This window comes from Chiloscyllium plagiosum, unplaced genomic scaffold (genome assembly GCF_037043375.1).
Source record: "Chiloscyllium plagiosum isolate Xiang-an unplaced genomic scaffold, Cpla_swu_hap1 HiC_scaffold_12, whole genome shotgun sequence".
NCBI lineage: Eukaryota > Metazoa > Chordata > Chondrichthyes > Orectolobiformes > Hemiscylliidae > Chiloscyllium > Chiloscyllium plagiosum.
This window is the reverse complement of record NW_028270150.1, coordinates 35,945,416-35,966,077: the sequence shown is the minus strand read 5'-3', so window position 1 is coordinate 35,966,077 and position 20,662 is coordinate 35,945,416. Positions and strand designations below refer to the sequence as shown.

At 39.3% G+C, this 20,662-nt stretch overlaps 1 protein-coding gene across 1 annotated transcript in view; it reads left to right on the top strand.

The window, feature by feature from the left end:
* The window catches only part of dcbld2 (discoidin, CUB and LCCL domain containing 2), a 123,215-nt gene that overhangs the window by 13,486 nt on the left and 89,067 nt on the right, over nucleotides 1-20,662 (top strand). Inside the window, exons 2-3 of the mRNA XM_043701145.2 lie at nucleotides 7,537-7,764; nucleotides 12,569-12,706. Coding sequence (XP_043557080.2) covers nucleotides 7,537-7,764; nucleotides 12,569-12,706 — 366 coding nt within the window. The remainder of the gene's footprint in view (nucleotides 1-7,536; nucleotides 7,765-12,568; nucleotides 12,707-20,662) is intronic.

Sequence of the window (20,662 nt, the reverse complement as noted above, 5' to 3'; positions counted from 1 at the left end):
TTGTCACTGGTCAAAAACCGGAGAAAGTGAATTGGCGGCCTGGTTTGCAACCTGCTCATTTTTTATTTTTACTTTATCAATTCCTATCAATAGGGAAAAAAATGAGATTTTTTTAGATTAGATTAGATTAGATTACTTACAGTGTGGAAACAGGCCCTTCGGCCCAACAAGTCCACACCGACCCGCCGAAGCGCAACCCACCCATACCCCTATATTTACCCCTTTAACCTAACACTACGGGCAATTTGGCATGGCCAATTCACCTGACCCTGCACATCTTTGGACTGTGGGAGGAAACCGGAGCACCCGGAGGAAACCCACGCAGACACGGGGAGAATGTGCAAACTCCACACAGTCAGTCGCCTGAGTCGGGAATTGAACCCGGGTCTCTGGCGCCGTGAGGCAGCAGTGCTAACCACTGTGCCACCGTGCCGCCCACAAACCTACAATGAGAAGTGTGTACAACTCATCCTCAAGCCAGTACTGTCCTAAAATGACAATCAGGCTTTTGCTTCTGGGTAAACACATGTTTAGTCCTTTGACTCATATGTTTCAGGTTAGGAATATGGGGAGGAAGCAGTATTTGCCTTAAGCATCATTCCAGCTGGAGCACACCCAGCAACAACAACAACATATTAAAATTCATCAGGATAAAATGTCTTGTTGAGTATGATACTGCCATTAAACACTAGCACCCAACCACAAAAAACATACTGAAGGTCTCTTTGTTAAATATATATTGGATATACCATGGCTGTCATGTTCTAAACAGTGTCAATGAGTCCTCAAGTCATAAGCCTGATTCCCATGAGTTGATTATCTTCAGAGAGGTATTTATTGGCAGAATTTACAAGGAATTTTAATCATAATTTAGTAAATGTAAAAAAAAAAGTAATTGGTCATTTTCATTTTTGTATAACCATTAACTGTATTGTTCAGTTCGTGATTTTTATACCTTTTTTTCTGTAAACAAATTTCTGTAAGTTTTTATTTGTGGGGAAATGTACAAATAACATTTATCCATGTGGATGGAGGAATACTGGTCATATAAGACTGATCATACTATGCATTACTTGTCAGCAAGTAAGCAGCTAAGAGTCAAAGTTAATGTTTATTCACAGATGTAGTTGTGATTTGTACATTAGCAAGTACAACAAATGGAGTAAACCATCAGAATAAAAAGAAACCTTCAGCTATCTGGTGTTAAATATGGCAAGAATTAGGTGATAATTTATGACAGAAAAAAGTTCAGTAACAATCTAATTGATAACATCCTGAATGATCATATCATGTTTATATTGTATTAATAATAAAGTTACACACTTACTGCTCAGATTTTCATTCCATATGCAGTTTTAACCTGTTTAAAACACTAAAATGTTTGATCGACTAGTTAATGTATATTTGTTAACAGATTCCATTAACTTCAAAGGATAAAAAGAAGATGGTACGATTACAGCATTTAAAAGGCATCTGGATGGGTACATGAATAGGAAGGGTTTAGAGGGATATGGGCCAAATGCTGGCAAATGGGGTTAGGTTTACTTAGGATATCTGATTGGCAGAGACGAGTTGGCCCGACGGGTTGTTTCCATGCTGTGTATTTGTGACTCTTAAAAGCATCTGCTTGAGAAGACCCTGCTCTTTCCAGAAACATCTGCCACTTCATTGCCAGATGTTTACAGCTATATAACTGGTCCCACAATTTCAAGCTGTAAATAATGTACTTACTGTCAAATAATTATCATGGGCTCATCTTTCAATAAAAAAAAGAGAACCCATTAAATTTTTTCAATTCCCGCCTCAGGGGACTGACTGTATGGCGTTTGCACATTCTGCCTGTGTCTGCGTGGGTTTCCTCCGGGTGCTCCGGTTTCCTCCCACAGTCCAAAGATGTGCAGGTCAGGTGAATTGGCCATGCTAAATTGCCCGTAGCATTAGGTGAAGGGGTAACTGTAGGGGAATGGGTCTGTGTGGGTTATGCTTTGGCAGGTCAGTGTGGACTTGTTGGGCCGAAGGGCTTGTTTCCACACTGTAAAGTAATCTAATCTAGTCTCAATTGTTTAACCAGTGACCTTCCAAAGGATAATAAGGTAAATCATTTAAAAATGTCGACAATGTTAATTCCTGTAGATTTGTTTATTCTGAGGTTTCCAACAGCAGCATCAGGTTTTTGGATCACTCTTTTTCTTCCCCCTCCCCTTGCAAGTAGGAATTGTTAGATGAGAAGAATGACAATCTTCATCTTGTTTGATTTTGACCATTTGGTTGTTGCATAATAAAATGTTATCGAAGTAATTGAACAATCATAGGAGTTGGTCTTAATCCATCTGTTTACCACAGGCCTAGTTATGGTGTGAAGAAAATCACAATGGTAAAGTATTCTGGGAGCTACAGAAGTCAGCTATTCCTCCCAAACATGCTACAGTTAGCACATGTCATGTCTCCATTTACTCAATGTATCCCAAAGAGTTATTTCTTGGAAAAACAATACAACCATACGATGTAGGAGCAGGTGCAGTTCATTCGGCCATTCAAGCTTGATTTATTATTCGTAAAGTTCATGGCCGATCTTATACCTTTGCTACACCTCCTCATGCTGCGCCCACAATTCTGGATTTCCTTTTATCCCAAAATCTACTGATATATCTTAACTGTACTCCATAACTGAGTTTTCACTTGCTCACTCAGGTTTATAATTCCATATATTCACAACCCTTTGAATGAAGGCATTTCTCCTCATCTTGATCCTATATGACCGACTGTTAATTTTGAGACTGATCCCTTTTCTTGATTCCCCAGACAGGGGAGTTGGTCTCCTAGCAACCTGAAATCCTTTAAGAATTAAATACATTTCAATAAGATCACTCTCTAGAATTCAGAAAAATGCACAAAACTTACCCTGACCAAATTCTCCTCCTCCTCTGCCAATTCATTCATTCATCCAAAAATCATTGATTGCACTCTATCGAGGAAAAGTATATCCTCCCTGAGGTAAGGAAACTAAATCTGTCTAATTTTCATTTGAATGAATCAATACTAATTGTTTCCACTGGCTCCCCAGGGAGTCTGTTCCACAGATTGATCATTTGCTCACCAAAATATTATTTCCGCAGATTACTTTTGAATTTGCCTCCCTTCAGGCACAGATCATGTCCTTTCGTTCTACAGTTCTCGTCAATCTGAAGCAGCTTTTCATGGTGTATGCTGTCTAGTCCCTGTAGAATCCTAAAAGCAGCGATTATATCACCTCGAAACATAATTGCTCATCATAATCTAATCCTTCCATCATCTCAATCATTCTGGTTACTCCCTTCTATAGCTGCTTTTAAACCAGGACTGCCAGAGCTGTGCCCAGTATCTGCAGTAAGACTGCAATTATAACCTTACAGTTTGTAAATTATCTTCCTATTGAGAGTCAAAATTGTCCTTTTTATTGCATCTCAACATTTGTTTTGTGCTCACTGCAGTTGACTGTCATTGCAATAGCTTAGTCAGAGACAGAAAATAGTGTCCATGTTCAACATGTTTGTAATCAAACATGTGCATTTTTTTACCCTGTGTATCCCCATTAAAATAATTCCAGTAATTAGGTTTTTGAGAGTTTTAAAGCAAGTTGTTTATTCTCATTACTATTCCTTCACTGTTGTGGGTTCAGATGTGTTTTTAAAAAATCATTTATAGAGGTGTTAAAATCCTGAGATCTTGTCACAGCAGAAAAGGAGAAAGTGTCCCCAACGGTGGTAGGTTTGAGATGCAGATTTGAGTTGATTGGCAAAAAAGACTAATGGAAACTTGTGGAAAAGCATTTTTTTTTTTAAAACACAACATGTATTTAGGATCTGAAGTGCACTACCTGCATATGTGAAATTTGGTTTTCAAAATATAATTAGGTAATTGTCTGAGAGAGAACATTGTAAGGTCATGGACAAAGGATAATTGACGTCAGGTGAATATTTAAAAACCAAGAATAAACTGTGTGTCTGATATAGTTTATCAAGCAATGAAGAGAAAGAAGTACATTTTATGGGTGTTGATGTTGACCCCAGAGGTATAGAGTGACATGCACCTTTCTTCTTGGTTTATGTTAAGAACATAAGAAATAGTAACAGGTGTAGGTCATTTGGCCTCTCAAGCCTGCTTTGTCTTTCAGTGGCTGATTTGACATTCCTCATCTCCATTATCCTGCCTTTTATCTGTAAGCTTTGATTTCCCTTACTACCCAAGAATCTACCTACCTCAGCCTTAAATGTACACAAGGACTTTTCTCCTGCAGTTTTGTGGCAAGGATTCCAAAGACAACCATCCTCTGAAAGAAGAAATTCTTCCTTATCACAGTCCAAAATTGATACTCCCATTATTGAGAAGCTGTGTCCTTTGGTCTGAGACTCTCCCTTGAGGGAAATAAGAAGTCCAAAACTGCTCTCCGTTTTCCAGGTATGGTCTCACCAGCACCTTGCACAGCTGCAGGAAGACTTAATACGCTTATACTCCAACCTCTCTTGAAATAAGGGCTAACATTCCATCAGTCTTCCTGACTACTTGCTGCACTTGTGTGCTCATCTTCTGAAGAAGAGTTAAATACTTTGATTTCTCTCCACAAATGCTCCCAGACCTGCCGAGTTTCTCTAGCATTTTATGTTTTTGTTCCAGATTTCCATGATTTGCAGGTTTTTTTTCTTTTAGTTTATGCTAGTTTTGTGCACAAGTACTTTCAAGTCCGTTTGGTGTTGCAGCTTTCTGCAGTTTTTCTTTGGTTTTTACATTAGAACTGAGCATTATTTAAATAATGTTATAGAGATTAGAACAGACAATCTGACAACAACAAATGGACATTTACAAGAGAACAATAGGCCTTTTAGAAATGAAATGAGCCACTAACAGCCGGCAAGGTACAAACATTATTTGTTTGAATTTGTAGTAGTTTTATTTGATGGATGCTTTAAATGCAAAAGGAATTGTGTTAATCACATCTTTAGAGAAAATGTGGAAAGATGTAGGGAGAGTTCTGGTGTAGAGTCATAGAGATGTACAGCATGGAAACAGACCTGTTGGTCCAACCCGTCCATGCTGACCAGATATCCCAACCCAATCTAGTCCCACCTGCTAGCACCTGGCCCATATCCCTCCAAACCCTTCCTATTCATATACCCATCCAGATGTCTTTTAAATATTGCAATTGTACCAGCCTCCACTACTTCCTCTGGCAGCTCATACCATACACATACCACTCTGTGTGAAAACGTTGTCCCTTAGGTCTCTTTTTTTATATCTTTCCCCTCACCTTAAATCTATGCCCTCTAGTTCTGGACTCCCCCACCCCAGGGAAAAGACTTTGTCTATTTATCCCATCCATTCCCCTCAAAATTTTGTAAACCTCTGACGCTCCAGGGAAAACAGCCCCTGCCTGTTCAGCCTCTCCCTATAGCTCAAATCCTCCAACCCTGGCAACATCCTGGTAAATCTTTTCTGGCATGTTGTAGGAACATTCTTTTATTGTTTCCTTTATGTAAGGTTTCTTTGAATAGTAGTGTTTTTTTCCCTCGTGTTTCCTTCTCTGCTCTCCACTGCTGGTGAACTGTTCTGCCTAGCATCTCCCGGCATGAGAACAGGAATTTCACTAAGACGTTGTCCCAAATTGGTAACCTACCACACTGCCACAGTGTGAAACCTTCCACTGATGTGCTTTTGCCTTTGTATGGGTTATATCTGTTCTTTATCTTTAATGTTCACCCAAACCAGCTATCTCGTGACCACTATAAAATGTGCACATGGGTAAAATAAAGTCAGTATTGTCATTGGCCTTATTTAGCATATTAGCTGATGCACTGTAGGAAAATTTATTTTGACCTGATACTAGTACAAGTTCTACAATGTCCTTACTGTGTGATATTCTTGACTCATCATTTCATATTGCCCTCACCACCCATACTTCACCCTAGTAACGTTCTATCATAACACTCAGACAGTCCAGGCACTATTCAGGTTTGGCAAGTAACTCTTAGCAAAGTTTCTTTGACCCTCAAACCTACGATCCCCCACACCTGAAACAAAACAAAATACTGTACATGCTGGAAATCTGAAAGAAAACAGAGTTTCGGTGGAACTCGGCAAGCTGTTAATGTTTTGAGTCCAATATGGTTTTCCTTCAGAACCTCAGTCACCTGAGAGACCAGAGCCTGTCTCAGTTTACAGGAGACAGAGGGTTGTTGTTCAGATTGTCAGTCTGTGACCAGTAGTGTGCCACAAGGATCGGTGCTGGGTCCACTGTTGTTCGTCATGTATATAAATGATTTGTATGAGAATATAAGATTGTGATTTAGTAAGTTTGTGGATGACCACAAAATTGGTGGCATAGTGGACAGTGAAGAATGTTATCTAAGAGTAAAAAGGAAGCTTGATCAACTGGCTCAATAGCAGATGGAGTTTAATTTGGATAAATGCAAGGTGGTGCATTTTGGTAAGATAAACCAGAGCAGGATTTACACAATGTTAGGGCCCTGAGGAGTGTTGTCAAACAGAGATCAAGGAGTACAAGTATGTAGTTCCTTGAAAGTGGCATCGCAGGTAGACAGGATGGTGAAAGAGGTGTTTGGCATGCTTGCCTTCATTGATTTGAGAACTGAGTACAGGGTTTTGGATGTCATGTAAAAGACATTGGTATGGCCACGTTGGAGTATTGTATACAATTCTGGTCACCCTGCAATAGGAAGGATGTTTTTAAACTGGAAACAGTGCAACTAAGATTTACAAGGATGAGGATTTGAGTTTCAAGGAGAAGCTGGATAGGTTGGGAATTTTTTCCCCTGGATTGTCAGAAGCTGAGGGTAGACCTTATAGAGATTTATAAAATCACGAGGGGCATAGATAAGGTGAATAGCCAAGCTCTTTTCCACTGGTAGAGGAGTTCAAAACTAGAGGGCATCGATTTAAGTCGAGAGGGGAAAGATTTAGAAGGGACCTGAGGGGCAACCTTTTCACTCAGAATGTGGTGCATATATGGAACAACCTACTAGAGAAAATGATAGAGGTGAGTACAATTACAACATTTTAAAAGTCATTTGGACAGGCACACTGATAGCAAAGGTTTAGCGGCAAGTGGGACTAGTTTATTTTAGGAAACCTGGTTGGTGTGGATGAGTTGGGCCAACAGATCTGTTTCTGTGTTGCATGATTCTAACACCCCTTCAAAACTCAATACCTCCAACACTGAAGCACTCCCTAAGGACTGCGCTGTGATATCAACTGTTCTCCAGTGAGACTTGAGCCTACACACTTTGACTTGAATAGTACTCCTGTAAAGACTGATAGCTATGTTCTGCACAATTCAGGGTTACAGAACAGTCATTGGATTTTTGTATACTGTACAAAGCTAATATAAGAGTTCTCAGTGATGTTGATGGTACTATTGTTGATATATTCAAATTCCGAAAAGTTTTGAAATGCTTCATCAAAGCCAATGCTTCATTATTTAGAAATGTTTTTGCCAAGTTATATTTTGCTTATTACAACTTAATTTTTTAAATATTCTTTCAGGTGATGGTTGTGGACACACAGTTCTTGGCCCAGAGAGTGGAACTTTTGCATCAATAAATTATCCTCAGACATACCCTAATAATACTGTTTGTGAGTGGGAGATACGGGTACAGCCCAGCCTGAGGATTATATTTAAATTTGGTGACTTTGATATTGAAGACTCTACCTCTTGTCACCTGAGTTACCTAAGACTGTATAATGGCATTGGTCCGGGCCGAACTGAATTTGGTAAGTAAATAATCATTTTACGATAGTTGTAAGGTAATCCATGAATGATGTTCAATATCTGGGATATACTGAGTACATATGCTTGCTTATTTGAGAGTGTCTGGGCAGTTTCACTCTAACTGGAATGAACTCGTCAAAACAATGAAAGCTTTGGGAGAATAAAGGCAATTGTGAACCCATGATCCTCATAGAAATAAAATTGTATTAATTTCCTCAAAAAATGTGCACTTGGGTAAAATAAAGTCAGTATTGTCATTGGCCTTATTTAGCATATTAGCTGATGCACTGTAGGAAAATTTATTTTGACCTGATACTAGTACATGGGAGAGCTCATCATTTTATTAAAAATTGAATTATCACATTAAGGACTTACACACCTTAATGGTAAGGTCCTAGGGAGTGTGGCTGAACAAAGAGACCTTGGAGTGAAGGTTCATGGGTCCTTGAAAGTGGAGTCACAGGTAAATAGGATAGTGAAGAAGGCATTTCCTTTATTCGTCAGAGTATTGAGTACAGGAATTGGGAGGTCATGTTGCAGCTGTACAGGATATTGGTTAGGCCACTGTTGGAATATTGCGTGCAATTCTGGTCGTCTTCCTATCGGAAAGATGTTGTGAAACTTGAAAGGGTTCAGAAAAGATTTACAAGGATGTTGCCAGGATTGGAGGATTTAAGCTATAGGGAGAGGCTGAACAGGCTGAGGCTGTTTTTCCTGGAGTGTCGGAGTTTGAGGGGTGACCATTCAGAGGTTGACAAAATTATGAGGGGCATGGATAGTATAAATAGGCAAAGTCTTTTCCCTGGGGTCGGGGAGTCCAGAACTAGATTAGATTAGATTAGATTACTTACAGTGTGGAAGCAGGCCCTTCGGCCCAACAAGTCCACACCGACCCGCCGAAGCGCAACCCACCCATACCCCTACATTTACCCCTTATTACCTAACACTAAGGGCAATTTAGCATGGCCAATTCACCTAACCTGCACATCTTTGTGACTGTGGGAGGAAACCGGAGCACCCGGAGGAAACCCACGCAGACACGGGGAGAACGTGCAAACTCCACACAGTCAGTCGCCTGAGTCGGGAATTGAACCCGGGTCTCTGGCGCTGTGAGGCAGCAGTGCTAACCACTGTGCCACCGTGCCGCCCACCAACTAGAGGGCATAGGTTTAGGGTGAGAGGGGAAAGGTATAAAAGAGACCTAAGGAGCAACTTTTTCACACAGAGGGTGGTATGGGTATGGAATGAGCTGCCAGAGGGTGTGGTGGAGTCTAGTACAATTGCAACATTTAAAAGGCATTTGTATGGGTTTATGAAATAGGAAGGGTTTGGAGGGATACGGGCCGGGTGCTGGCAGGTGGGACTAGATTGGGTTGGGATATCTGGTCGGCATGGGTGGGTTGGACTGAAGGGTCTGGTTCCATGCTGTACATCTCTATGACTCTATAACTTGTAAAGGAATTTGTATGAAAAAAAATATTTGTGGAAAAATGTTGTGGTATTTTTCTGCAATGTTAAACCCAATTTGTGCAAAAATGTCACGTTCATTCTTCCATCTGTACTACTCCTGGTTTCCAGTTAGGAAGAGGGCAACGATGGACTTTGACTTAAGGATGCAGAATGGGGTGGTACGGTGGTCAGTGGTTAGCACTGCTGCCTCACAGTGCAAGGGACTTGGGTTTGATTCCAGTCTCAGGTAACTGTCTGTCTGTGCGTAGTTTGCATATTCTCCCCATGTCTTTGTGGGTTTCATTCGGGTGTTCCAGTTTTCTGCCACAGTCCAAAGTTGTGCAGTTTAGGTGGATTAGCCATGGGAAATGCAGGGTTACAGAGATTGTGTAGGGCGGTGGGTCTGGATGGGGTGCTGTGGACTCCATGGCCTGCGCCCACACTGTAGGGATCCTATAATTCTGTTTTGACCTAGATGATGTGGTAATGTTTTTCTCTCCTTCCTGACCCGACCAAGTGTTAGGGAAGTCTAAAGTACTGTAGTGAGTATGGTGGAGAGATAGATAGAAAGCTAAAATTGAAATTTTCTAATGATTTAGCTTAATGTAGTGATAGAGGGGAATGTAGAGTGAAATAATGCTGAACTGAGTATTCTGAGCAAATACTGCTAAAACATCGGCCGAGATTTAAAATTTGCTATCATTACTCTTCAAAAATGGACATCTATCTCTGCCGCCTGCATGCGTGGTTAAACACAGAAATACAGAAGAGGTTGTAAGCGATTCCATACTCCTTCTCAGCACGTGATGTTGAGGTGCCTACAAGTTACAACTAGAGATCACTGGCCATCACCTTTCAGGCTGCAATGCTATTATTAAACCCACCCCCACCTTGTCAAACAAAAAGCCTTATTAAGTGAGCTGGAATGTCGGCCAAGTGTTGCAAGATCACTGACAATGTCGGCTTTTATCAGAGAGATTATGCAGGTTACCTTGTAGTATTTTCCTAAGTAATGTCTGCTTTGAATGTGCACTGGGGCTGTGTGCAGCTGCAGGGAAATTAGTGCTGAATTCTGATTCTGATATTTCCCATACATACTCTCCTTGATGAAATGATTCCCTGATGGTATTATGTCTTGTACTTTTCCAAGGGCTCCTTTGAAAAATGTTGAAATTCCATGTTGCATTCCCGTCAAATCTGAGTGGAATTCTCATCTCTGCATTGTCTGTAGGAAGCTGGCTTCCTCCAACTGCTGAATGACAAAGCAGACCTTCAAGTTCTGCTATTGAAGTTTTGTTATCTTTACTGTTAGGGTAGAGGCAACCAAGATTGTTATTCACTTAAAAAATGAGTAGCACATTGTAGTGCTGCTGTAAAGTAGATGCAGGTGCATTCAGAAATCTGAGCTGGGAAAATGGACCAAAGCAGTAAATGGATCTCGTGCAGAAGTAATTTATTTGCATTTAGTTTGTGCCTTTTTGGATGAAGGGGATTTTTATTTTATTCATCTGTTGGATGTGGACATCATTGGTGAGGCCAGCAATTGTTGCCCATTCTTCACTGTCATTGAGAAGGTGGTAGAGTTGTGTCCTTGTTATCATTGCGGTTTGAGGGATGGAGGTGCACCCACAGTGCTGTGAGGAGGGGAGTTCCAGGATTTTGATCCTGAATTTGCAGGGTTCCAGTAACGATGATGTAATCAAATAGGTTAACCAGCTAATCAAATTGAATGCACCTAGATAGCAAACTAAGGAATAATATGAACTAACAATCCATCAATTTTATTATATTTTATAGAGAGCAATGTAAACAATTGATGCACATACATTCATGCTACAACATCATAACTTTTTCATGTTTTCATATGAAGTTTTTATCAGCATGGGAAAAGTTGACATGAGATGAGCATAAAATTAGTTTTCCAGGGTCAAAGAGGTTCAAAAATAATGGTCATGACTTATAGCACTGTTGAAAAACAGTTACACCTCACTTAATAAGGCTTTTTGTTTGGAAAGGTGGGGGTGGGTTTAATAACCGCATTGCAGCCAGAAGAGATGATGGCCTGTGATCTCTAATTGTAACTTGTAGGCGCCTCAACATTACGTGCTGTGAAGAAGCATGGAATCGCTTACAATCTCTTCTGTATTTCTGTGTTTAACCACATATGCAGGCGGCAGAGTTTGCTTTCCATTTTTGAAGAGTAATGATAGCGAATCGAAGCTGATGTTTTTAGGAGTATTTGCTAAGAATATTTTGCTGCCTCTTGTATATACTGGCATCTGGTTAAATGTTCTCCTGGGAACTGGGTAGTACACTGCATCAGTACATTCTTCTTTGGAAGTAAAAGACTAGGTTTTGCTCTTAAACAAGGATCTGAATCCTAAATAATATTTTGTATAAAAGCATTAAATCATGTAGTAATTTGAATTCAGCATTTCCAACAAACACCACGTGAGACATTTTTTGCCTGAAAAGAAATATGATTGAGGAGATTTGAATTAAAAGTGGCAGACAAAGCATAATCTGACCTAAGCAGAGCTGTCATTGCCTCATTGTGTAGCACTGGTTTAAGGCGATGGATGACCTTAACGTGATAAATGAGAGTTGAGTGTTTGAAAAGTTCCAAAGCATTTCGACTGAGAATATTTGATGGGACCTGTTCAATTTAGATTTCATCTTTTAAATGAAGCAAGCATGAGTAATGCAATTCACTGTGATGTGTCAAATAAACTCTGGAATCAGTGGTTTGCCTGTGTGGTGCAGAGTTGGTCACCAAAACGCAATTGATGCCTTATTTGGTCAGATCACTGCTTGATACCGCAGCATTCAGACTACTTTGTTCAGGTACAATTTTTACACATTGTCAAGCAGTTGATCTCAGCTGGGGCAGCAGTTAAAGCATTTCAATTGCACTAAACTATGGGATGTTAAGTGTCGATTTGAATTTCTGATCTTAGTTGCTGCCCATTGATCTCTCTTGGAAAAGTACTCAGCTTTCAAACACATTCTGTTTAATTTCAGAGGAGAGCTCAATACAATTGGCCAACTTTCTGCCAGAGATTACACTTTAAAATGGCTACAGAAAGAAGTAAATTCCTCTGAGAATGGAGGGAAAAATGTTAAGATGGGATGGTTGATAATCTTTATAACTGATACTTGTGTTTTTAAATGACCCCTCTTTGAACTTTTTAGCCTGAGCTCTAAATTTTATCTGTACAAGCTAACACAAAAGAATAGCCACATTAAGTTTCTAATCACTATAACAATAACTGATAAAACTGTTCTTTCTTGCATATTTTATGACACATAATCCAAGTAATGTTTTAAAAGCTTATTAACGTTATGCTGGTTTTCCAGGTAAATATTGTGGACTTGGAATTCAGTGGGACAAGGTTATTGAGTCAGAAAGCAATGAAGCCACTGTTCAGTTCATGAGTGGAATTCACGTCTCTGGTCGAGGCTTCCTTGTATCGTACTCTACATCAAACATATCAGGTGTTGTATGAGGGTTGCATGTTTCCATATGTCCTGTTTGCACAATTTTCAGGAAATTCATTCACTTATTACCAGCCGAGTTCTGTGGACACGTCGTTCCCAGCTCATGAGCATTTCAGTCAAGCAGCAGTTTGTTCAATTAATAAATTCTAAGAATGGTGGGATTCTAAACTAGAAAATTCACAATAACTTGTTTATCTTGATGTGCTTGTAATGTGATCTGCTGGCCCTGTGGCAGAGTAGGGTCTGAGGAGATAAACGAGAATTCTGTGCAACATGCTAGAGATTACATGAGAGCTACTAATAAATGATGGTGTTTTAAAATAAAAACTGCCTTCTTGGAACATGAAATCCAATCAGAAAATAAAGGCAAGTGGGACTTGCGGGTTAAGTGGGTTAAACACACGCATAGGAAGGGATAATTGTTTTATTGCAAATGTGTCTCAAAAGTGCTTTACCCAATTTATTTTTGACATGCATTATATTGTTACGTGGGCAAACACAGTAGCTATTTTGTGCTAGCAATGTTCCACAAATAGCAGTGAGTGAACTAAATTACTAATTATTGTGTGACCTTTTCGCATTTTTTGAGTGAGGATTGTTGGTCAAGACAATAAAAAATAAGACAATAATTTAGTCTCTTGTCATAAATGTTGATATTCTATTCCTATTTTGTCTATTTTAAACCTGCTAATTTAAAACAGCAAAATGTTTTTTTTTGGAAAATTTCTAATAGAACTTCTAATTTACTGCAGTCTTTATTCAAAGAGAGCTAATTCAAATTATATTGTTTACTGATTCACGAAGGTTGGGCATCACTGCCTTGACTAACCTTTTATTGTCTGTCCTTTGTTCGTGAGAAGATGCTGGTTAGTGACCTTCTTGAACCATGGCAAGTCCATGAGGGGTAGGGTTTGCTCACAATGCTGTTGAAAATGGGTTCCAGGATTTTGACCCAACAACGCACTAGGAATAATCTGGTCCCATGTCAGGGTTGTGAAATTTACAGGCAGTCGCATCTTCTGTCCTCTTCTTCATTAGTGAGAAAGCTCAGGTTCTTTCAAATCCATATCAAAGGATGTACTCTAGAATATCTGGTTGTGCACTGTTGGCACTGTGTGTTGGTATGGAGGGAATGTATATTTAAGGCCGCAGATGGGGAGCCAATCAGTAGACTGCTTTTGTTCTGGATAGTGTTATGTGTTGTTGGAGTTGTACTCATCCAGGCAAGTAGAGTTAGGTGGTGAGTTTTTTATCCCCCAGTTCCCAGCCTGCTGTTTTAACTAAAGTATTTATGTGGCTGTCCAGTTCAGTTTCTATTGAATGGTAACCCCTAGAATGTTGATAGTGGAGAATTCAATGAAGGTAATGCCATTGAATATCAAAAGATTCTCTTTTATCAGAGATGGACAACGCCTGACATTTGTGTGATGAAAATATAACTTGCCACTAATCAAACCAAGCCTGAATGTTGTCAACATCTTACTGCATTTGGGCATAGATTGCACTTGCATGCTGAAATGTAAAATAGCAGCTCAGTCTTTCCTTTGCTGTGGTATTTATATCCATGATTTGGAGGTGCCAGTGTTGAACTGGGGTGGACAACGTTTAAAAATCACACAACACCAAGTTAAAGTCCGACTGGTTTATTTGGAAGCACTAGCTTTTGAAGCGTTGTTTCTTCATCAGGTGGTGAAGAAGCAGCTCCTTGAAAGCTCATGCTTTCAAACAAACCTATTGGACTATAACCTAGTGTTGTGATTTTGAACTTTATTTACATTCCATAATATAGGTAAATTGAATAGTCTAATTTATTTTGTGCCAAAAACAACATTGTCTTATCATGAATAAACTACTTTCTGCAAATTAACAGCCTTTCATGTGAAGAAATTATTCCTTTTGTTATATTCTGCTTCTTGTTTATTTAGTTTCTAATTTTGGCCTTTAATAATACTGATTCTGAACATTCTGTCCCCCAGTTCTAAGTTTGGCTTGGTGTTCACTTAAGAATGTAACTTTTTTAAAAAAAAAAAGTTTTGAGATTTACAAATGAAAGAACTGAAACCAACATCGTCATTCTAAAAGATGAGATTTAACAAACAAACCAGGTCTTTTTCAAGATATCATTTCAGTTACATCACACTGTAAACTTTTGCTGTAAATTCTATGTCTTACAATCTTATTCTCCACAACCAGTTAATGAAGAAACCGTGCTCTGAAAGCTAGTGTTTCCAAATAAACCTGTTGGGCTATAACCTGGTGTTGTGTGATGTTTTATTTTTAACTTTGTACATCCCAGTCCAACACCGGCGTCTCCAAATTATAACTCCCATTACTTCCCTCTAAGTTGTTACCTTCAAATGTGGAGTGATGGAATGGTACAGTTCTTTTCTCATTGATTGTAACAGAGTTTTTGAATTTAAAATGCATGTGTTTTCCAAATTGTTGTATACTCATCTGTTTATCTGCAGATGGTAAAGAACTAGCCAGACAGAATTTCTTGAGTTAAACAAACAAGGGATTTGCTTTAATCTGCTAAAACCCACTAAAAATATTAAAAAGGTGCAACTACATTCTGACTTCTGCAACTTGCTTGCAAACTTGCACTCTTCAACCAAACATGAAAATGTACAAATTACAGAATAGAAGAGGTTAACTTTAGCTAATTAAATTTCAGTAATAAAACAAGACAAGAGTTTACTAGTGTATTACTGCTTGTGACTATCTAAAGGTTTTGGTTTTCATTTAGCAGTTTTAGGGTTGTAACTGATGTTGTCTTCTAGAAACACTGCTGTGGAAACTGAAGTGTTCTATTAGATATTCTCTGTCTGCCTGCAGTAACACGGAGATAGTTGTTGCAGCTAGTTTGATCTCCTCTCAAATCCCAATCTTGACAAAAGATTGTATTACATGACCTTTCTCCATGTTGGTTGTATATTCAAATAAATCAAATATTCAATGTCTGCAGCTTATTTAGTCATTGTGATTTATAGCCAAGGTGATGATTTTATTTAAATGTCCCGTTTCCAACAGTTGAAATTCAGGCATTTGCCTCAATCATTTCATAGCACGCAAAGTAGAATTTTTCACTTTTCTCGGGGATATGTTGTTACTGCTGAGATTTTTGTATTTCATGAAATGGAATGTGGTTACTTTGTGATGCTAATTGACAGCTGCTTTTATGTGAGCCAGTGGCCCCTTGTTTATGAAATGCCCTTTTCTTTCAGTTGGAATTGCCTTTTTTAGAAGTTCAATATGTGAATCCAGCAGATTAAACTAAAAATTAACATTTGTTACAGCACTTTTTTATTTTTGTGTATTTCCCTGAGCAAATAGTGTGGAATAGTAATACTGGAGAAAGAATGTAGTAGGAGTAATGCTGTAAGTGGGAGGAAAGGCAGGATTCAGAATCAATGTGTACTTAGCTTTTCCTAATCGATTATTGCATAAAGGATAATGTCCTTGGACTAAAATGTCATAAAGGTGGCTGTGCAGAGGCTAATGTTATCTACTGCAATTTGATTTATTTTTGCCCTTTCTAGATCCTTTTGTATGTTTCCTTTTCAAATTGGTACTCCGTTCCCAAGTAAATTATGCTATAATTAGTGCCTCAATAATCTTTTATGATTAAGCATTCCATGTTCTAACAGCCCTTTCTACTGTAACAAACAAATCACTTCTACCTTTTAATCACTGAACAATAATCATTCATCTTTGTGTATTATCAACAATTACCAACTACTGGAAACAACCTTCTGAAACATGGTTGTTTTAAAATCATTTTCTTAGTCTTTCCTGTTCACATTACCTTCTCTATTCATGTCTGCAGCTTATTTAGCCGTTGTGATTTCTATGGCTGTAAAATCCTTCCCATAAGAATCATATGCATTACCCTCAACAATGGCTCAACTCGAGCCTTGTGCAAATTCTATAGCTCTTCCTTGCTTCTATATTCAGTTTCTTATATGTAAAGACTTGACTCCTACCTGTCTTTCATTTGGTCACTTCCTATCTTTGCATTTGTATCCATGGGTGTTCCTCCACCTAAGTTAATAGTACTGTTCAGAGTATGTTTCCTCGCAACATTCTTTGAATTCACTGGCAACTATCCCCCTTTTGAGGATGGTGCCAATTCTGGGTTATGAGTTTCTGCTATGGGTCTTCATGTGACCAAATATGTTGATGCTCAACCAAATTCTTTTGACTAAAATGCACTGCTCCACATGTTTCTGGGAAATGCAATTTATTCCATGCATTTGAAATTCCCACAGTAATTGAAGCTCCTGTGGAAGATTGGTGTAGAGCCTGTAAGAATACATTACACTATGTATTCTACAGCTTTTTAAAATGACACAGTCTATTAGTGGAATGTGCAGTCTGTAATCTATGCTGGCATGCAAGTCTAGCTATTTTATCTATGTGCGTTAGTGAGTCAGTATCCTGGCAGACAAAGCATTTATTATAAAAAAAAATTTTAAATTTTACGAGAATGCTCGGCTTTTCTCGAGTCATTATCTGTCTTAACTTTCTGGATGATCCTGAAGATGCCCAGTCAGGAGTGTGTTCTGCACATTCCAGTCAGACACCTAGTATATCGTGTATTTATTTACAGGAATAGAAGTGAGGCTAGTATTCTTGGAACACCGCATACTGTTGACAAAGAGATACTGGGTAAAATTTTCAGTAGATTAAATTGTACAACTTATTTCTCAAATGTGAATTCTTGCTGTATTTTTTTTAATAAATGCAAAAGGCATTTTGTATATGTCAGAAAATTCTTTTCTAGAGAGTAGGGGAAAGCGACTCAATTCAGAACTCAACTATTTGAATTCCGTTGTGTTTTCTCATTCTTAGACCTACTGTTATTCAAGTAGTAACTCGCCACAGTAGATTACTACTTTTAAATTCTATTGACTGGATTATCTACAATTCAGGCAATAAAAACTCACCGAGGAAGTAAAATCTATTGAAGACAGATTGCACAGTATGTGTGCTTGAAGACATGAGTGTACTTGTGGTGCACCACATCCTTACATGTATCTGCTCAGTTATGCTGTAACTCTAGCCACAATTACATGCTGTGTTGGACTGAACTGTAGCTGCGTTGATCCAGCTGGTTTTGCTTCGTTCGAGCCTGTTCCCCTTCACCCCGGTATCCAGTTGCCTCATCAGCAAGCTCCAAGTGTCATTAGGTCACAAGTTACATATCAGCACTTGCAGATTCAATCCACTGAAAGAAAACATTGACCTATTATTAGCATTGTACCACAGTGTGACAAAATGCTGTGAGAATCTTTTTCAGCTAACTTGGAAGTGGAACCCTTTGGTATGACAAGCTCGATAATCCACCATCCTTATGATCTTCAAACCTAGCGTTTGAAAATAAAACCAAATAGCAATTGGTCATTGGCCTGCAGGCCAGTGAGAACTTCAAAATCCAATTTAAGGTTTAGACATCACACCTTAAGATTTACTGAGACTTTAGAGAGAGAATTGTTAGATCAAAGGCATTTTAAATTACTTGAAAATGTTTCGTATTATATACTCCACTGTGGGTGCATGATTAAATTATAGAGAGAGAAAACATCACACCTTTCTTTGTTCTCATCAGTTTTCTTTATTTCTCAATTTAGTATTGGTGTTTTATATTGAAAGTCTTTTCTGCAATCAATAGGCTACAGTAGTTTTCAGAAGATAGGATTAAGGTTCATTAGAATGTGTCAATGTTTGCACAGGGTACTTGCACAGACAGGTACTTTGGGCAGATAATTTAAAGATTCATCCTCCCAGCTGCAGTGTTCTTTTCCTGAAAGCTTTGTCACTGGATAATATGCTGCTGTTTGCTTATTTGGTTCTGGGAAGAAGCATCAGTTTGGTGTAGTTTCACTGACATTTGAACTCGCATGTCTTATGATTATTGGATCCACATTCTAATTTTATGACCCAAATACACAAGTATTTTTGTTACACTAGTTTGCAGTGTAGTATATACCTTTATCGTGCGATGTCCCTCCTCCTCTGAAGCTTTTGCTTCTTACCGGCCCTCTGTCCCCTTCCCAAGTTACCAATTTTGCACTAGCAAGCCTGTGTATACATTATTTCAAAGGTAGATATCATTTAGGGCTAACCCTGAACAAATTTTCCCTTTGTCATAATTTTATGTGCAAAGCCAAAACAATAAGTAATTGGCCTAAAATTCGAAAGGCCATCTCTTACCTTATCTTTTTTAACACTCCTTACAACTTAGTTTCTTTCTGGATTTGACTGGGGAGAATTCTTTTCCTCCAAATTACTAACTGCTTCAGTTTCAATCCATTTGTGGTCCTTCACATTTTATTTTTACAATTTACAATATTTCTGCAGCCATCATTGTGATCAAAAGATCACTTTGCACATCTTTTAGATTAGATTAGATTCCCTACAGTGTGGAACCAGGCCCTTCGGCTCAACAAGTCCACACCGACCCTCCGAAGAGTAACCCACCCAGACCTATTTCCCTCTGACTAATGCACCTAACACTATGGACAATTTAGAATGGCCAATTCATCTGATCTGCACATTTTTGGACTGTGGGAGGAAACCAGAGCACCTGAAGGAAACCCACACCGACACTGGGAGAATGTGCAAACTCTACACAGACCGTCGCCCGAAGCTGGAATCGAACCTGGATTGTCACTGGAAAAGCTTTTATAGTTTTCCAATCAACCATCATGGAATGCCCTGCCAGTAGCAGTGGTGGACTCTCCCTCATTATGGGCATTTAAGCGGGCATTGGATAGGCATATGGAGGATAGTGGGCTAGTGTAGGTTAGGTGGGCTTGGATCGGCGCAACATCGAGGGCTGAAGGGCCTGTACTGCGCTGTATTCTTCTATGTTCTATGTACCTTCAAAATTTTGTTTTGTGGTAGGCTGTCATTTAAGTAATTGGGCCCTTAAGTTTTCTGCAGCGTAACTTGAAGCAGCCAACTTGTTTATAGTCTGCGCAGTGCTTTGGAGTCACCTGGATTTGCTACTTTAATGCAGCTTTGGAGGAACATTTGTCTCAACACCGTCATTCTGTCTGCTGTGCTTGTCATTGGTGTTCCCTGAAACCTACTGGGGGCAGAGACTTAAACATCCCTACCACACAATCTGTGTACTAATTCTTTGCACCACATCAAAGTTAATGTCTCTCACATAGTTGTGCCAAAACTATCCAACACTCCACACTTAACTTTCCTCTCCAAGGTAATACAGAGCTCCGGTTTTTCAAGTAAAACGTCTCCTTAAATCCCTAAGCTCACCTCCACAGCAAATGTGAGGGGCTTATGAGATTTTTTGAACTAAATTCAAACCATCTACCTGTTCCTTAAGTTCCCAGTATATGCCAAGTCAAATCTCACCTTCCACTCTGCTCCCTTTTGCCTGAACCCACGTCTTTCACAGGCTTCTCTTGTTAGTTGATATAATAAGACCATAAGACATAGGAGTGGAAGTAAGGCTATTCGGCCCATCGAGTCCACTCCGCCATTCAATCATGGCTGATGGGCATTTCAACTCCACTTACCCGCATTCTCGCCGTAGCCCTTAATTCCTTGTGACATCAAGAATTTATCTATTTCTGCCTTGAAGTCATTTAGTGTCCCAGCCTCCACTGCACTCTGTGGCAATGAATTCCACAGGCCCACCACTCTCTGGCTGAAGAAATGTCTCCGCATTTCTGTTCTGAATTTACCCCCTCTAATTCTAAGGCTGTGTCCATGGGTCCTAGTCTCCTCGCCTAACGGAAACAATTTCCTAGCGTCCACCCTCTCCAAGCCATGTATTATCTTATGAGTTTCTATTAGATCTCCCCTTAATCTTCTAAACTCCAATGAATATAATCCCAAGGATCCTCAGCCGTTCCTCATATGCTAGACCTACCATTCCAGGGATCATCCGTGTGAATCTCCGCTGGACACGCTCCAGTGCCAGTA